This window comes from Mya arenaria, chromosome 3 (genome assembly GCF_026914265.1).
Source record: "Mya arenaria isolate MELC-2E11 chromosome 3, ASM2691426v1".
NCBI lineage: Eukaryota > Metazoa > Mollusca > Bivalvia > Myida > Myidae > Mya > Mya arenaria.
In genome coordinates this window covers 22,576,354-22,595,826 of record NC_069124.1, presented here as the reverse complement: position 1 = coordinate 22,595,826, position 19,473 = coordinate 22,576,354, and the positions used below count along the sequence as shown (strand labels likewise).

Here is a 19,473-nt window from a genome sequence, read left to right as displayed (position 1 = left end):
GGAATACTGAAATATGACCTTTTTCAATAACAATTAAATGCTAAGTAATGCGAATTTTATATTATTTTTATGTGATGGTGATAAAATCGATTAATCTAAGCAGAAAGAGCATGAAATATGGACCACAGCAAAACAAATAAATGATTTCATGGTAGCTGAAAAGAATATAGCGTTTCCAATTTTCCCTGTTGTTGCTGGCTTTTATTCCTCTCATTTTCTTGCATATTTTATTATTTGGTATGTGGTTAACTCCCAATATGTTTCATCGAGTGTGCTTAATTTTTGTCAGTTTTGATTTCAAATAGATAGATGAATGCTTTGTCTTTTAAATTGTGTACTTATGGGTATAAATGAAAGTGCGAAGGATGAAGGAATTGATGTGAACATTAAGGTACATTTGTGCCAATCAATTTTTAGCTCGCCTGTTTTCGGAATTAAAATAGGGTTATAAGTACTTTTGAGTTTTGATCCAGGAGGTTGTATTTGACTGGAGTGGACTTTTGCAGCTTCAGATTTCACAAGGCATAATGTATTTTGTTTTTCATATAAATGCCATTTAATGACAAACTTATTTCTTTACTGACATCAGCAGAGTAGAATAGGGTTGTATTGCACCGGAGCACCAGTATTTTGAGATATGTATTGCGTGTGGATTCATGATGGGTATATAATCAAAGTTGAGGTTTTGTCATACACTTGATGTCAATGTCTTCTGCTGCGGTGGCTATGTATGCAAATCTTTAACATTGGCTAAAAAAAGGTAACAAATTTTCAAACAAAACTTGGTATACATGTTGCCAGAGACAATACACTTATGTACAGCAAGGCCCATAACTCTTATTTAATAATTATTGAGTTAGGCCTTTTGTTTGACGTAAACACTGATTAGTGTCCTTCCAGTGGCACTCTTTTGAATGCATCATTTGTTAAGTTACTAGCTTAGTATTTTACACAAATTACGATATCAGGGCAATAGTTTTTTCTGTTTTTGCTCTTTATGACTTTTGAAGCTTGTAGTATAAATCATTGTTTGCATGAATATGGAAGAATGTTTTTATTATTATATGTTTTGGCTTTCGTATTTATGCATGCCTCCTCACACATATCTGTTAATATGTTCTTCTGTCAAAATAAGATCCATACATTCAAATAATCACTTCTGACATTTTAGAGATATTCGGCTGTAATTTCATTGTTTTCAAATTGATTGCATACTTAATCAGAAAAGACAACAATGTTAACTGCTGTTAATTTTAAAGATTAAGCTTGGAGAGATCTTAAACCATTCCATGGTTTTATATATCAAAAAAATCATATTAAGTGATTGAAATGTGTAAAATAAATATTCTAGGGATATGACCTCTCTTAATATGGAACTATTTTTTTTAGACCAGTATATGCAGCCTCCAAGTTCGCTGATCGGAACGATTCGTAAGCTACAGAGTGGCTACATTGCTGGCACTAGAGTCCATCTGGGACAATTGAGTGATTTTGTGTCGACGTCGTGCGTCACGAAATTGAGCTTCGTGCAGAATGCGGAAGAATCAGGCACAGGTGGGTTTTATAAAAGATATCTTGGATAATGGATTTGTGATGGAAAATGATATATGACATTGGCCATGATCCCTTCAGTTTGTTTGGCTGTAGTCCATGTATGTTTATACGCATGATTTATTTGCTATTCCCTTTTTAAAAACAAGGTTGAGTAATTTTCATATCCTTGGTGTCACTGTCGCTATTGTCGGCATTGTTGTCCAAAAATTGACATTTGACCATAACTAAAAAACAATACAAGATGTTCAAATGAAACTTTTTACACAAATTGAAGTTTGGGACAATGAAAACATGCATAGCAAGGCCCATAACTCTGTGTTTAAGAATAAATGAGTTATGTCCCTTGTTTGACTAAAAAAATGCAATAGGGCATGTGTGTTTAGCCTGCCACACTCTTGATATTGTTTTTAAGCTACTGGAGATTTTTTTTTCTAATTATCTGAGTGTTTGTTTATTTCTTTTCTCCAATTTGAAAAAGGAAAATATTTGTATAAATATATATTCAATTTTCTCGTTGTTTTCTGTTGATTATATAGTGCTTTCTCATATTTTAAACCTCATGGAATTAGCCAAAACCAAAATTCACCAAAACAGGACATAATGAAATCGAATCATCTACAGTATTCTCAATGTTTTTTAAATTTGTCATTGCTTTTGTCCAGTAAATGGTAAAATATGTACTGCCTATTATTTCAGCGCTTAGTTCTTGTGAGCTTATAGGCACAAGTATGGTTCATCTACTGCATTAACCTCACCTTTAGTGGTCGAAATTAGCTGAGGCCTAAAAACAAATAGATTATTTCTTTCCAATTTCACTACCCCAAATAGGGTTGGATTGGTTTTTTTTATTGGGTCGATGGGGTAACAAGAGGGCCGTATGAAGACAACATCTCTTGACAGTACAAGAAACTACTGAAAGACAAAGGCAATAACAAAATTTGGGTTGGGTGAAAAAATAAGTCTGATTGGAAACGTTATTGGTATCAGTGTGGTTGTTCAAAAATCCTGAACCTTGGCCATACCTCAAAAACTTGCCAAGATATTTAGATGAATCTTGGTACACATGTTGCCAAAGACAATATGTATGTGTTTAGCAAGGTGCACAATTCTGGGTTTCAATAGTTGTTTAGTTATGCCCCGTTTTGCAGCTGTAAAATAACAGAGGAGCTTTGGAATATGCCACTGGCTTTCTTGTTTTTGTTATGCCGCAAGCCCGGCTCTAGTAAACTGTCTGCAGAAGTTGTTCCCATTTTTAATTTTACATAAAAACAAATTTGCAAGGGTTCTGGCATTTTTTTTCAAGAATAACATCTTGATAACTCAAAAGTCTAATTTCGATGACTTCTGTACATATACCCATCATCCTTCCTTTTCTGCACATGGTAAATGGCACTGGTATACTGAACAAAACGTAGTGACATCATGGTTAATGATTTCCGCCTTTGTCATTCACTTCTGCATTGCATATCATCCGATGTTTTGGCATTTTGGTTGGGAAAACAGTATTTCATACAGTCACCTTATATATAGATGTTGCGTCGTTTTCTTACTAGGTAATAAAATGTTTCATTATGAAACAAGATCAAAACTCATTCACTTAGGATTATTAAATACACAGTAGTGATGATTGTAGAATGGCTACAGGCACTTCCTATTTCAACCATTTTGTAGATACCCTGGTACTAATGCCTGGCTCTCACTTTCAAAGTTTGGGCTACGATTGCACTTGAAAGTCTAGATAATTGGAGTGATTCTTGATCTATATACAAATAAATTCATTGCTAATCTAAATGAATCTTAATGAGACGTGGGTGATCCTGGTGAATCATGAAGCCCCATGAAAATTTAAATTGTGGTTGAGCTACATTTTTTAAACAGACATTCATAACTCAAAATCAGGCTCATTCGTACGGTGTGTATACCATTGTAGGCAATCTTGGATGATTGTAGCTCTTACTAGAAACATGAGTGGTTGTAAGTGATTGCCTGTTATTGTGTATTAACATGACATGGTCTGAATGCAATTGTGGCAAACTATATTATACATAGTTAATACATATAGAATCACAATGGTTCATAATCTGTTTTATGTCGGCATTGGTTCATACTGTTGTTGTAGAGCAATCGTAACTGTTCTTCTGAATGTTAAAACATTGCCCATGGCACATGATTCACCAAGACTCACCACAATTAACATGACTACATCTAACGACAAAAAACACGACTAATTTCGGTTGGACAGAATCATAGCCTTAGCAGCTCTTAATGATTAACATCTTACCACTTATAAAACGACTTCAATTGGTCTGAATTAATCATAGCCTAAACAACTCACTAGATTCACACAACTATAATCTGTCGAAATGAATCCTAGCTTTAACATCTCACCACGACTGACACGACTACAATTGGTGGGAATGAATTGTAGCCTAAACAGTGATAGTTGAAGCCAGACTTAAATATGATTGTTATACTAGATTGATGTTTATATAGTTTGGATTATCAAATCGACACTTTTTAACATGGAAGGATGGGTATGAGCACTTCCTATTTGCAACCATTTAACCGGATAAATCTTTCATCATTATCTTGCTCATATTTAAAATAGGCACCTTTTTCATAACAGAACTTTGAAATTTTGTGAGATTGTAGATATACATGTACAATTAGATATACATGTACAATTAAATATGTCAATGATATTTAAACTGCTTTGAAGAAACTATATGTTCCACAACTAAAATTCATCTTTTAATATCTAGTCTGTTTTTTTCGAAGATAAAAGTCTAAGTATTGTCATAGCCTTGGTCTATCTCGGTAGAGTCGGCAGATTTAATTATACTCCCGATTCACAAGGTGAAGTGGGGTCCATATAGGATTGATGTGCGTTGTCACATCTGTTCGTTTATTGGTCTTATTCAACTTGAATAATATATCATTCTGTCATAGCCTATTAATATTATGTTCTGCTATATTTCTCAGACACACAGATTCTAGACATCATAGGCGATGTATTGAAGAGGTCTAGCCCACGACCCCGTCTGCTTAGTATGGGTCGTAAAGCCTCGAAGTCGTACAAATCTAGCTCTGTGAGGGGCATAGTGCGAAGATCAAGGTCAATCACTGTGGACGCCCAGGATGTCCCAGGTATGCTATATTTAGTAACAATTTGGTGATGTCATTTCCGATTTAGTTTAATATGATGTCATACCCTTTGTATAAAAATTAAAGAGAAAAGCTATTAGAAAATAATGAACTGATTGTTCTCTTTATAGTAAGTTTATATGCTTGTTTGTGTGTTATGTATTTATATCTATAAATTTAAGTTTGTGGCCCTTGGTTATACTTTCTCTTGTTTTACTGTATTAAGTTTGCGTCCGGTTACCAGGTAATGATATGAAATGACTGAAATTGCAATTTATCAATTGGTAATGGTAGGAGCTCAGTGCTGATCGTTTCATTGCCTTCATATGCATGCTATTGTATAAGATGATATTATAATCTAGAAAACAGTGTACTGAACTAAATCATATAAAAAAAATGTGCGGTGTAAAATCATTCAAGTTTACTTTTTTATTTCAATATAGGAGAAAAAGAGTATTAAAAAAACGCCCAATATGCACTAAGTCAGACTAGAAATTGTTAAAATTAGTGAGGGAGTTTACCCCCAATAAAACCTGCCAACCTTTAAACCAAATAACTGAGAGAGGGTCACAAGTAAAAAGATACGCCCCCTCTAACGTAAAATCCGGGACCTGCCCCTGGTGTTATTCTGAGGTACTTCATCTTACGATATTTTCTTGTTCACTCCTTCATAAGATGGCCACCTTAATATTTTACATAAAAAATAGCACAATCATGGAGATGTGATCCAGAATTCCGAACGCCTTACACTGAACATATGTTACAAAGTATGATGTTTTCTATGAAGCGGATTTGGAGGATGATTTATCATTGAAAACTATCACATGCCGCATGTGGGGCAAAATGGGTAACAGTATAACGGAATTTCTAAAATAAGCCACTATAATCTTAAGGCTTAAGCATCCTCCGCTTTGTGATTGGTCAGTACTAAAGTGTAAGTTGGGTATTGTCGAGCTTGGATTAATAATGAATGTGTCACATGTCACTAAGTTATAGTTATTATTCATTTTTGCTTATTAAACCATTTATGCGGCATAAGACTGGTGCAGCCCATCTGCCAAATTACTTGTTTAATAAAGCAAAAAAGAATGACAAATTACTTAGTGTTGCCACAAATGCCTCTATATTAGCCTGCTTGCAAACCAATTAAGACCAATACAAATTATTTGCTAGTTTTCATCCAAATTTTGTTTAAATGTGAGAGGGGTGTGTCATATTTTTATTTATTTATTTTTTCCTTATATGACTGTTTCAGCGCTGAATATATAATTATGCTCTTTCTTTTTGCATAATGGACCATAAACATGTGTTTCTAGATAAAGCATGAAAATGATACCCCTTTTTTTTTACCTGTAAATGTTATACATCGACACCATGGGTATAAATAAACGCCATTCCGTGACAGTGTTGAACTGATAAGCAAATGCAGACCCTAGTTCAATATTTTAATTTGAGTCATTTTAATGAGCGTCAGAAAAGAACTGGGGCAGGTGGGGATGAAAATCTAGCAACTAATTAATTGTCACCTAATGATTAAATGGTAATTTGGTGGTTGTTGGCGTCAGATTCATTATAAATGGTCAAATGTGAATTCTATTGGTGCTGCAATTGGCTTGGGCATGGACCTTAACTCTAAATGTATTTTGCTAATTATTTCAGGTAATGCATTCTTTAATACAAAAAGGCAAACTAATTTTGCATTTTTTTCATAATTTCTATATGTATATATTCTTTCTCAGCAAATTCATGCTAGTCGAGTCATTCTGTTCGCGTGATTCAAGTTTACACATATATTCATTACACTAAAAACATTAAAATTCATTTAAAAAAACTTCGAAAGAAAGTGCTTTTATTTTTCTGGACCAAATTAAGCAATAGTCGAATAACTTAAAATCTTCATAAAAAGAAGTTTCTTAGAATATATATAAAACTTGATCTCAAATTAACATACATGTATGTGATACTTGAATTACCTGCTAGAAGCTACATATCGATGGCACTGAATGAAGAACCAGTATATGCATTTTGGTGCAAAAACTTAATTTAACTTTCTTGAATATGCTAACTTTCAGATTCTTTTTGCGAAAACACCCATTCTGGAAGACAATAAAAAAGTCACCATGTTATAAAAAAATCACCATGTTATAAAAGGCGGCAAATGCTTTGAATGAAGGAAATCCCAATACTTGCAGGCCGAGGGGATTCAATTTTGAATAAAATTCATATAGTTACATCAGTTTTGCACCAGCCCTCAACATTGTGCAAAAATGGCATTTACAGGATTTTCACATTTAAGTTATTTGTCTCTGCTGAAAAGTACCATTTTGGCATTTAATGGTTATTTCAATGTTGCCATCGATATATATTTATTTTCTGTGTATGCCAATATAATCGCCATCTGTATGTACAAGTATGTTTCAATGTCTTGCATCTTGCTCTATGTATATATTCTCTCTCCTACTCGAGCAATACATGCTCAGTTACGGCAGCGCAGAGCTTTGATGACACCTACATCACCTGAACAGTCAGGTATGCGAGCTGCTGTGTCGGCTGTTGAGTTCTTCAGTGGTACACCAGGTTATAGGAATTTAGCCAGGATTTTTATAGAGGAGTTTTTCAGTACAAAGTTTTTGAAGAATATTTTAAGCTTAAAGGGACTAAAGATACGAGACTGTCCAAAAATCAGCAAATATTATTTGTATTGCCTAAAAACAAGGCAAGATTGTCAATGCAAGCTTGTCGAAGGTCTATTTACATGATTAAAAGAATAAACGCAACATTTATGTTGCTGCCTCATCTGAGTTTCCCCGTTAAAAAATATCGTATAATGGTTTCCCCACATCATATCTGTTTATGTCAGTACAGTTAAATATACAGACGCTATTTTTAAACATACTGAGATTTATGTGGCAGACAAGCCAAGTTAATTTCAAATTGGAAAAACTTCGCAAAAACTGTGAAAGATGCATATGTTGTAAGCAACATCAGTAAGAAAAATTCAATACGTTGTACACACTTATATAATTTTTAATGAAGTTTTTGGCAATTTTCATTTTTCCTCAGTGATTTCTTTTGGTGCAATTTACTGCCTTCTAAAGACTGTTTTCCCTTGTGAAAAAATGTCCATTTTTCCCAAAATTTTATATTTTTTTCCCAAATTGATTAATGTACTTTTTTTTTTATTACGTTGATGAATAAAAAGAACAATGAATTTCTTTAAATATTAACAAAAACTTGACAATTCTTACTCTTTCAGTGCATAATGTATGCATAAACAAGTAAGAACATGTATATTTACCATTGTATTAGCAATTGTGGCCTGATTTTGTATTTTTCCCAAAGTATTTTTTTTTCCCAATTGGCAAGGCACAGGCGGTAAAAATAATTCCAAAAAAAAATCACTGTTTTTGCAATTGTATCGATTAGTGTCTAGTCCCTTTAACACTGTTGTTCGCTTCATATGGAGCTTTTATAGCTTAGATATTCTTAATGATTTAGTTGTTAAACATGTAGATGGCAGTAGTGTTTCTTGGCTTACAAAATGATCTAAATAAAACATCTTTTAAAAAAATATATGGTAAATTGGAACCATGTTTTAGCTCTACAAAGCTTTTAAAAGTGACCCGTTGTTCTGATTTGAATGTTCAAAATATTAACATGTGGAGAAACTAATGTACTCCTATCCAAGGGATTATTCTTCAACAGTTTCTGTTATCCTGGCTGAATTCCTATTTTTAATTAATAAAAATGCCATGAAAAGTCACACAACTCTAATCCTGTCCTCATTTTTGTTGGCTAGAATATATTGTTTTCCATTTTGTATGTTTCCATCTGTCTGTGTCCCAGCAGTCATGTATGTTGTTTTTTTTCTATGATTTTCTGAAATTGTTTTCCCTTTTATTGTAACTGTGACTTTTCTGTTTTATACAGAGTATTAGATGTGTACCACCTATTAAGACAGCTACTAAAACAAAGCTTAATTCTTTATATTGAAAATAACTTGGTGGTGAGAGCAGTCGCAATTATTCAGTTTCAGAGATTTGCAAATCTATGTCCTCGATTCCAGGTAGACAAAAAATATGTTGAATTTGTTCCTGTTAAATATTACATGTTTTATTTTCAACTATCTTTTAAAAGTTGATAGCTTTTTCTTTGTTAATTTTTTTTACGTTAGTATTACTGGTATATACTTTTTATTAATTTGCATCTGTTTATTTTAGCATAAGAAGTTTATGTACTTTTGAATCTGAATAAATGTGAAAGGCCTTGAAGTGGTTATATTTGCACTTTCTTGCCTCAAAAGTATGAATATTAACGTCTAATTATTAATGTATGGCCATATCCTAAAGATACATACCAGTAGCATTTTATGGTAAAAATAATGTTTTTTGGGGCACTTGTGTGTTTTAGAAAAAATGAATTAGCAATTATATATTAATTACTGTGTACTTCACCGTATTGTAGGTGAATTATATAAATATATATATAATATAATATATATATATATATAGTTATTTATATGCTTCTTTTTATAATCATAGCAATCTGTGAAGACAATATTAGGACTTTAAAAACACAACATGGAAAATGGAGCTACATATGTATTGTAGATTCTTTTAGATTCTTTTTGCTGGTCTTTTTGTTGTTGTTTGAAAAAGATTTTCTCAGTGTGTTGATAGCTGTTGCAGTAAGAGTTTGCCTGTCCTCAAAATAATTGAATACATGGACATACACTTCAAGCCCTACTTCCATACTAAAATGCTTTAATATTAATTCAAGTCCTTACTAAAATACAACATGAGGTTTTCCTGTCAGATTTTTTTTTCTTTTCTTGTTGACTAATTGTATTATATTTTCATTTACATTCCCTCTGTGATGAGAACAAACAAGGTCCATTTTTCTTTGCTGTGTTGCAGTGACAACTAAAGACAGTAGTTTGGCTTAAAAAAATGTTTGTTTATGGTAACACCCGCAAAATTACTAGAAAGGGTAGGGTAGGTAGTTTTTGTTCAATTGAACTTTATGTCAAAATTACTTTCTTGCACTATTTCTTCAGTGGTCAAAATTTACACAAGCCTGCAAGCCCTGCACTGGTAAAATGTCTTCAGGACTTGCTCGAATTCTGATTTTCAAATAGCAGGGCTTGTTCAAAAGTTTGATGCCAAGCAAAAGTATAAGAATTCGGGCTTGTTCATCCAAAAGCCTAATTACATTGACTGTTTCTTGCAAATGTTTCTCATATTTATTGCTGTTGTTATGGAGCTTTATTATTTCAAAAATTAATGACAGTTTATGTTTTAAAAAAGAATTGTTTATGGTGGGAATATCCTTTTTATTTGTTTTGTTTTTCTTGAAAAGAAAAATTCTACGGTTGGTGGCTTTTATTAGGTAGGGTTAGATTACCCGAAACAATTTTTTTAGACCTTATAACCACACTTTTATTGCCTTAGTTTTAATTTGTCTTGTCACAAATATGTATAAATCTGTTCTGTTCTTTTTCATATGCATTCTGATCTTTCTGATAACTTTGCACAACTTTGTTGATATGAAAGCAGGGTTTGAATTCAGCTTTTACTCCATGCAGTTCTGGGTATTAATGTTTTATTGGATTGTTGCATTAGTATCAAAGTTTTGTGCTATATAAAGTTGTGCAAAATTTCTTTAAAAACATTCTATTAAAACCTTCTGTGTGTTCTATCTACATGTCTTTTTCATATCTGAGTATCAATGTTCATGTTTGTCTGTTATTATTGTTTTAGCATTGGGTTTAGCTATAAAGAAACTTGAAGCTGGAGGTAATGAAAAAGTTACAAGTATTAACATACCTAGGATAGATCCAGCATTAAAGAAATTTTTAGTCACAAAAAAACTACTAACTGTCAAATTAACTAAACAGTGTGTTCCGTTTTTTTAAATCACTGTAATGAACACTGTGATTCAAACTGTGTGTCAGTCAATATTTTGATGTGCTGGTAACATGTATGTTTTTATTTGTTGATATATCTATTGTAGGCGTGTACAACAAATAACCCTTGATATACCTCTTTATTTAGTGTTTTCCTTGACATGAATTCATGTTATGATGAACATAAAGATATTAGCCAAAATGGTTTCAAATGGTTCAAAAGGGTTATATGTATGATTTCTTTTGATTAGTTTGCATCTTTTCATCCCCAAATTTCAGACCCATATACAGGTTTTATTCATAATGAAGAGTTTGCTTTTCTGTCTTCATATTCTTTATTATTTTGAATTTTAATTTCAATGGAATATTTAAATTTCTTATTGTATTTTCCCTCAGTTTATCTCTATAAGTTTTTTTTTATATATATCAAACTTAATAATGATTAATGCAGTTATGACATCAAATATTAGTGTATATGGTCAAACAATGAATGTACATTTTTTGAAAACAAACTCATACGCTGCATGTAACTACTTTTCTGTGATGTGCTATGTATGGCATATTCAATTGTAACTTGTGCAATTCTTCTCTTAGCACAGAGAATTAGGAGAAAAGGTGTGACTAGCATTATCCAGGGTATGTCTTTTTAGAAGTTAAGGCTTGCCAGAGAATACTGGTAGTATTTTCTTTCTTTACTTTCAACTTCTTTTTGACTGGTATGATTAGTTTGACCTTCCATTGTCAAACTAGTCAAATACTATTTGAACTTGTTGTTTGATTGTAGATTTTGGGTCAAGGATATTTGGCAACATTTTATTTATAGACATATATGTAATAGTCTTGATAAGGTCCTGGACCTGAGTGAGAGTTTTGAAAGTGATCACACTTTATTTGGAATGCCAAAGCTACACATATTTTTTTTTCTTAAAATGTATTGTACACCCTTATGGAAGTTTTTTAAGTGTATTGTGTATGTATTGTATATACATGATAGGCTTCATCCTAAACGCAGAATTTAATCTGTTAAAAACTCATTACATCACTTACTTCCCTTTGCATTATAAAACACAACACTCGTGAAGGAAAACCACTATGTAGGAGTTGAAATGACTCTACACTGGTTTAATAGCGGCCATGTTCAATTTGGTCAAAACAGTTGTTCCAGATCGGTCGTTAATTGATTAAAGTTATGATACATCCTTATAACAATTTGTTTTTGTACTGATATGAACACTTTGATTTGATGAAGTAATTAGTGCATTTTAAAGTGCATTTATGCCAGTTATTAAATGACCTTTATCTGTAGCTTTGGAGTGCAATTTTTGGGTTATATGCAATGCATAGATGCAGACTCTAGAAATTCTGTTGTCTTAAAAGACCAAACTTGAGAGAGGATGGGAAACATTACTTGTACATGTAAATTTGATATTCATGACTACTTTTTGTGCGCAATATTATCCAGGTATGTGTACTTTGAAAAAGTGTGTAGTTGATAGCCTGGTAAAAAATGGTGGTTACACATGTATGAGTACGGGGGTAGCCTCGGACAATGTTAACTGATATTGAAACTACTTATTGTCGAAAAAAGCTGTTGATGTAAGACAAAGTTGGTGAGCCTTTTAGTTTGCTTGGATAAAGGGATTTTATAAATGTCTATATTAAAAGGCCAACTTCTACATAAAGCTCTACAGGTGGGCTTTGTGTACACGTACGAATAGTGTGTCCCAAACTTTATTTTGGTTTAGTTTTGATTGCAGGGAACTGTGTAGAAATTTGAGTATCAATTATTATATTGATAAAGACAGATAATTGAGTTTTATCTTTCCTTTCAATCCACTTCTCTGTGTTTTGCAAGCTTTAGACATTCACAGTGGGTGTGTTTTCAGGTTATAGACAGCATTGGCAACCACAGTGCTTGCTTCTGTAACACTTTATACATACTGTGGGACAATTGACTGAAAAAATCTCATTTTGAGGATTTTGCATGAGGCAGGGGGGACAACTCTACCAATGAATTTGCATTTTACAATTAAATATTGATCAATTACCTTGTATGATTTTAGAAGCCTCCATGGCCAAGTTGTCTTGACTACTGAAAAAATATTTTTGTACTTATATATTTTTGTATTAAAAGGCAGACCCCGTTCAATTCCGGTGCTCACCAGAATATTTTTAAATGGGAAAGCATTCTGGTACCTTGCAAACCCAATGAAACTGCCTCATTATTTAATTGTCATTGCGAGATTTTCTTAGCCAAATCTCCCACGGTACACAACAAATCATAGCTTAGTAGTGTATCAGGGGTATTATATGATGGGTAATAGAAGGCCTCTGCAGTAATGCACTTTGCTTAAATATTGTATTGCTTACGTTTATAAGTATGTCATAACTTAGCAACTAACTTTGCATTTTTGACCAACAGTTATGAATGTTAGTTTAAGCAAAACATTAAACCATATTTATGTATGTTTTGAAACCATGATTATAACTTTCCTATGCTTTGTAAGATATGTTAAAAACCAATTTGTATATTAACAGGTTATAAACATTAATAACAAATCCACATTTTCGTAAAATTGAATATCCTATTTTCATAATACAAAGAGTTTTCTTTTTGTTTTTCGTCAGCTTGGAGGTTTGATGGTGTTATACAATTAATATCTTTCAGTTGCAGGAACCAGTTATGTGTATTTGTTTTTTGTTTCTTTTTCACTGACAGTAAAACATGTTTTAACAGAAAAAATTGTTTAAAATCCTGTAGCCATAGAATTTGTCTTGAAGTAAGTCTGTCTTATCAACAAGCATACAATAAAATAATCATCATTCTATAATATTTTTTGTTGATATACTTAGTAATATCTATTGTTTATTTTGCTTTACTCAACCATCATTATTTAAGCGTGGCACAAACCAGCATGAATTAATTGTTAAGTAAAGCAAAATTAAATAATCACTTTCTAAGTGTTTGGCACAAATGGCTCTATGCTAAACAGTGTGCATGCGGGATCCCCTAAATTATATAGTAAAAAACAAACAAACAATGACTTCATGGATATATTGCAGTTGTTTTTGTCAAAGGCTATATATCTAAACGATTAAATCAGGATCTGTTTGGCGATGTCACATGGGCAGAGACATGTGCATAAACACTAAAAAAAAGTCTTAATTTTCACAAAGCAAAAAATTACGATGTTCACTTTCAAATTGTTAAACATTCAAGGTTGTAAATGAATCGTTCAAAACAGAATGAAAACAAAAATTAAGTGATTTTGACCGCATCAAAATTATATTTTGTTGTAAGCCTGTTGATAATGTGGACCCTAGTCTTGCATTTTCATAAACTCCACCACTGTAAAGCTTTTACTAAATATTTCTGTATTCTGTATTTTCTAACAGAGGGGTCTTTGCCAAGAATTCCCACTAACGAAGGTAGAGTATCTTGCCTTTTTACTAAGATCAGCTTAAATTTGAGCAAGATTTCATAATTCTTAATTAATAGATCTTCTTGATCTATTAGATCTTCTTGATCTATTCAACTGAATGGTTAAATTTATTTAGTTTTCTTTATTATTTTGTATTGTAAAAAGGTACCATTGTTCTGAGCTTTTTTAAGGTTAACAACATTGTTTACGTCATCATTGTTAACTTTCAAATCGTTACTGCTCTGGAAGATTCATGGATACACATGTGATCACTGTATTTCTAACATGATTTGAGACAAGCGTAACTCAGGGATGTGATTTGTCTAATGGTTCCCCCCAAAAAAAGAATTAAAAAAAAATTGGGCTGATTAAAAAAGTTGCTAGAGTGCTTTTGGTTGTTAGAGTTGACATCCCAGTTTGCTTAAATTTAAAGTCAGAAGAACACTCAAAAGAGCTTCTGAAAAGCCAGATTTTCTTCTACGGCAGTGTGCTTTTGACCCCAAAAGAGCCCCAAGAACCCATGGCCGAAATGGTTTCAGCCCTCCAGTTGCCAGGTCAATCACATCCCTGGTGTTTTAGCTCTTGTTGTCTTATTGAGCATATCATAACATATATATAAATATATATAAAATATTTCACCTTTAAAAGTTAACATTGATGTTTTTAATATTTATTATATAAATGGGATATGTTGTTTCAGATATTATTTGTGAACCATGCCAAACACACTTAAAAGTTTTCTTATACTCAAAATTGAGTCATTTTAACATGTGAACTTTATGTTTTGGGCAAAGGTTTTCATCACCTTTAAAGCTGCATACAAACAGATTGACAGTTTTGACAGTTTTTTTTACCAGTAGTTTTTGTCTCAGAATCAGCTGATTTCGGCATCAATGCCTTCAATTCATTCATGTATTTCAGATAAATAATAGTAGAACAGATCTCAAACGTTTGGGGAAACTGGCGAAATTTCAATTTTTTCTTTAAGTGTTATTAATGCTTTAAGCCATAAACTATCAATTTTCAAAGGTAATTATGAACTGCGATCTAATCTAGTCAGCAATCTTCTATCACTGGTTTCCAGACATTTTCGCAAAATTTGGCTCATTTCAAGACAAAAAAAGTTGTCAAAACGGTCAATCTGTGAGAGTGCAGCTTTAAATAAAAGATACTTTGAATAACAATTTTAAGCAAAAGTGTCAATGTTGAAGCATTTATCTTTTGCTGTGTCATGACTTTCTATTCCCTCTAAATACAGAGCTTTCCCACCCTCACCTGAAGGGGACCCACTCCCCGTTCCAGTCCCCATATGGCACGCCCCACACCAGCCCCCCATCGTCTCCAAAGGCGTCCCATCGAGTGTGGCCCCACATGGACAAGTTTAGTAAAGATGCCACTTACCAGAATGTCAACGTGCACGAGATTGTACAGCAGTTGTCGCTCTCTGAGAATCTCAACGAGCAAGCGGACATAATACATTACCTTTACGTGAAAATGTGAGTTAAGGAAGATTATGTGGTAGTTATGTTACATGACTTCCTGTAATAATATTAATACATGACATTGCGTGTCAATAGATTTTGTATTATGATTGGTCAATAATTTGGAAGCTTGTCAACAGCTCCAAAATTCCTTGTGTGTGAAATATTAAACAAAAGTTTATTGTATATATTATTGTATATATTCTTAAATTTTATTTTGCTTTCTTTAAATAACAAATTTATCAAAGAAAGATTGACTGAAATTATTCTAAATGACCTTTCAATAAATTAAATGGAGGATCAGAAATAATCATCTTTTATGTATCATACTTTTTAGATTGAAAATTCGATAAAAGCTCACCGACCTTTGACAAATAGTTTTGACTGGACCAACAAGTCATTTAATAAGCGTATAATAATGATGTTCTCATGTTTTAATATTTACACCTCAACTTCCATTCCTTAAATGAACTGCCTTTCGGCAATTGCATTCTTCAATCGATGAACGCAACATCTTTGGATATGTTCAGATCGCAATTCATCGCATAACAATATGCATGAAAATTATTGATCTTGTTATTGTTTATATTGTGTCAGCAGGTCCCATAAAATATAAATCAACATTTTAGAAAGTGCTAAGTTGTTATATTCTAAACATTTTGTTGCCAAAAGTGTTTCAATTTTACGTTTAAAAGTGATTCAAAGTGGTTGATCTTTTCCCGCGTTATTGTGACGTCATTTGAAAAAAAATGTTTCCGGTAACAGTCGGGTCGTCCTATTTACAGAATGGGTAAGAAAGGATTACTGAAAGGTAATCCGAAATGAAATTAAGTATTTTTTAACGTTTCTTGAATACAATAATGAACTATTGGTGTATATATAAGGAATGAATTGCGGGGTTGATGTCATTATCGGGGATATGAACGCAATTGGGCTGGTCAAAGTACGCGTGGCTTCGGACTCCACACATTTAGACCAGCCCAATTGCGTTCATACCCCGATAATGACACCAACCCCGCAATTCATTCCTTAAATGGTTGTTACTAATAAGATATCATGGAGGAAACACATACAAAATTACAAGAAACTAAGCCTTGCTGTAGTGGTATTCTACCATGTTTAACATCTTATTTTGGGCTTATCAGTAACTATTTGTGTTTTATGCAGGGGCCCAGACTGGGATACAGAGGTTGATAGCAAGTCATGCACAGTCAAGGAGCTACTGGTGGAACTCTATGAAAAGGTGGGTGTTGGTCTGTGAACTTCCTATGCCGTTAGTGTTGAGGTAATCATACATACATTTAAAATAAAGCGATACATCAATGTTACAATAAATTAAGTCATCCTCATGGATGATTTGATAATTGCTAATATTTAAGCTGGTGTGTTTTGTAAGAGAGTAAAAGTTGAGTTATTGTCAAATCCTTCTCTCACTGTTCAAGGTTTTTGAATGAAACTTAGTACAAATGTTGACAGAGACAATATTCAGATCTATAGCCAGGCCAAAAACTAGTTTAAATAATTATCAATTTATATTGGCAATTATGTCACCCCCAATAAATGGGGGAGACTTATTTATTTTGCCCAGTCAGTTAGTCTGTCAGTTAGTCAGTCAGTATGTCACATTTAGTTTCCGCTCAATTACTAAACGATGCTTGGCCAGGAACTTCATAGTTGGTACGCATGTTGGTCATGACCAGCAGATGACACCTATTGATTTAGGGATCACTTTGTCAAAGGTCAAGATCATGGTGAAAGATCATGGTGACCTTGAGGTGAAAAATCACTGTCCGCTAAATCACTAAATAATGCTTGCACCTAGGAACTTGATAACCTCGATTTGATTTTGGGAGTAGGTCAAGATCGCGGGATAGGTTGCAGTGACTGTGTAGTCTGTGAGGTAAAAAAAGGGTTTGTGCTTAATAACTAAAGAACACTTGCATCCAAGAACTTCATACTTGGTTTGCCAATTGGTGATAACTAGTAGATGATCCCCTATTGATTTTCAGGCCAGTAGGTCAAAGGTCAAAGTGACATTGAGGTAAAATAACTGTTTCATCTGGATAACTAAAGAACCCTTGGGCCCAGAAACTTTATACTTGGTGTGCTTGTTGGTCTTGATTAGTAGATGACCCCTATTGATTTTGGGGTCAGTAGTTCAAGGTTACAGTGACCTTCAGGTGAAAAACAATTTTTTGGTCACCAGGCAGTACATCAAACTGCGATTTCTTTCTGCTCAATAACTAAAGAATGCTTGGACCCAGGAACTTCATACTTGGTATGCAGATTGGTCATGACCAATAGATGACCCATATGATTGATAGTCTCCATTTAAATTGATTACTGTTTGGTATTTTTCCCAGGCTGGCCACTGGAAGCAATGGTGGCTGGTGAGACACTCCGCAGGTATGCTGAGGAAACGTGTGGAGGATCTCGCTCTGGTATGAGATATTGTGCCTTCTCTTTTCATTATGAAAGTCAGTGTCATGATATTATTAAAAAAGCAATCAAAATATATTAAAAAAGCAATCAAAATATATGAAAAATAACAATTGGCAATAGTATGAGTTGGAAATGGCATAATTTTTGCCAAGATATTTTTTTTCGCGTTTTGCTCCTTCACCATGGCATCTGCTGGCAATGGTTTTGTTGAAATGGATTTAAACAAAGTTGATTATTTAATTGAACAATTATATGAATTACCCTTATATGCTTATTTTAGGAGAATAAGACTACCCCAAATAAATTCTTTGAAATCTTCTATCTTGTTGACCATCAACCAAACACACCTCCTTTATAAAGAGTATCAGTGAAGTTAACTTTTTTATCCCAACAACTTTTATTAATATGACTTTATGATACTATATTCCAGGCTGCTACAGACCTACTAGTGCGACAGAAACAGTTGTCCGTGGGGCTGCCTCCGGACAGGGAGAAGATTATCACATGGTATGTTCATTGCTTGGCATGGTTGATGGATGTGTCCAGAAATGTTTGCATCTGGAATTGATATAATCTATCACTTTAGTATAGGAGTAAGACTCCTTATGGGAAAAATCACAACAAAATCTAAAAAAATCCTTAGCCTTTCCATTGGTTCACGATGTACACTGTAATTTCAGTAAAATGAAACTTACCAAAATATATGCACATTTTGTTGTAATTTTTATTCTCCATAAAACAGTACTAAATTTAAAAATAGATACTCGACTTTACAATGGGGCCAATATTTATGTTCCTTTTTCACTCAGATGAAACTTACCCACATATGCACATTTTTTCACATAAAACACTACAAAATCTAAAAATAAGTCCTTGACTTTACAATGGGGCCAATTTTTATGTGGTAATTATGATGAGCTGACCTAACCCACATATGCACATGTTGTGATGTTTTTCCAGTCAATCACTACATAATGATAATCTAAAAATAATTCCTTGGCCTCACTTTTGGGCAATTATTTATGCAGTAATTATGATGAGATGAAAGTAAGTCGTATATGCACCCCATAAATTACTTGTATATTATGCTTAATTTTGTGATACACTGTAACTCACATTTAAATGCTAACAGATTACAGACATTTTAGATTTGTATCTACAGTAAATAATGTTTGCCATGTTTATTATTACAGTCCCCTGCCCCCAGATGAGCTGGCGGCCATCATCTATGAGGCTTGTGGGGAGGACCTCAGTACAGCATCACTTACACAAGTAAGAAATGTTTACCTTGTACAGCATATAAGTGTTAATAGTCATGTTCATTTGTGTGTATGTATATAAGGTAATGAAAAATTATACAAAACCGTTGAAGACGACCGGAAATAATCAAAGTTATTATTCCGATTAATTATCAATTTTGTAATCGAAACTGCACATATGCACAAGAAGAAGCAATAACATATATGATTTTTAAATTTTGTTGATGCTATGTGGTCAAAATAGAGATTGTGATTGAGTTTTGACC

At 33.1% G+C, this 19,473-nt stretch overlaps 1 protein-coding gene across 13 annotated transcripts in view; it reads left to right on the top strand.

Moving 5' to 3' along the window:
* Positions 1–19,473, top strand: part of LOC128228845 (phosphorylase b kinase regulatory subunit alpha, liver isoform-like) — a 43,298-nt gene that overhangs the window by 12,303 nt on the left and 11,522 nt on the right. For 3 of the 13 annotated variants that reach the window (XM_052940363.1, XM_052940364.1, XM_052940362.1), the window contains exons 15-25: positions 1,390–1,554; positions 4,537–4,701; positions 7,165–7,227; positions 10,458–10,493; positions 11,198–11,239; positions 14,000–14,032; positions 15,284–15,521; positions 16,674–16,749; positions 17,870–17,947; positions 18,379–18,455; positions 19,142–19,220. In XM_052940363.1, coding sequence (XP_052796323.1) covers positions 1,390–1,554; positions 4,537–4,701; positions 7,165–7,227; positions 10,458–10,493; positions 11,198–11,239; positions 14,000–14,032; positions 15,284–15,521; positions 16,674–16,749; positions 17,870–17,947; positions 18,379–18,455; positions 19,142–19,220 — 1,052 coding nt within the window. Of the gene's footprint in view, positions 1–1,389; positions 1,555–4,536; positions 4,702–4,924; positions 4,943–5,405; positions 5,466–5,485; positions 5,546–7,164; positions 7,228–10,457; positions 10,494–11,197; positions 11,240–13,999; positions 14,033–15,283; positions 15,522–16,673; positions 16,750–17,869; positions 17,948–18,378; positions 18,456–19,141; positions 19,221–19,473 lie in introns of all 13 variants that reach the window. The other 10 variants (XM_052940367.1, XM_052940365.1, XM_052940366.1 and 7 more) reach the window with 10 other exon arrangements.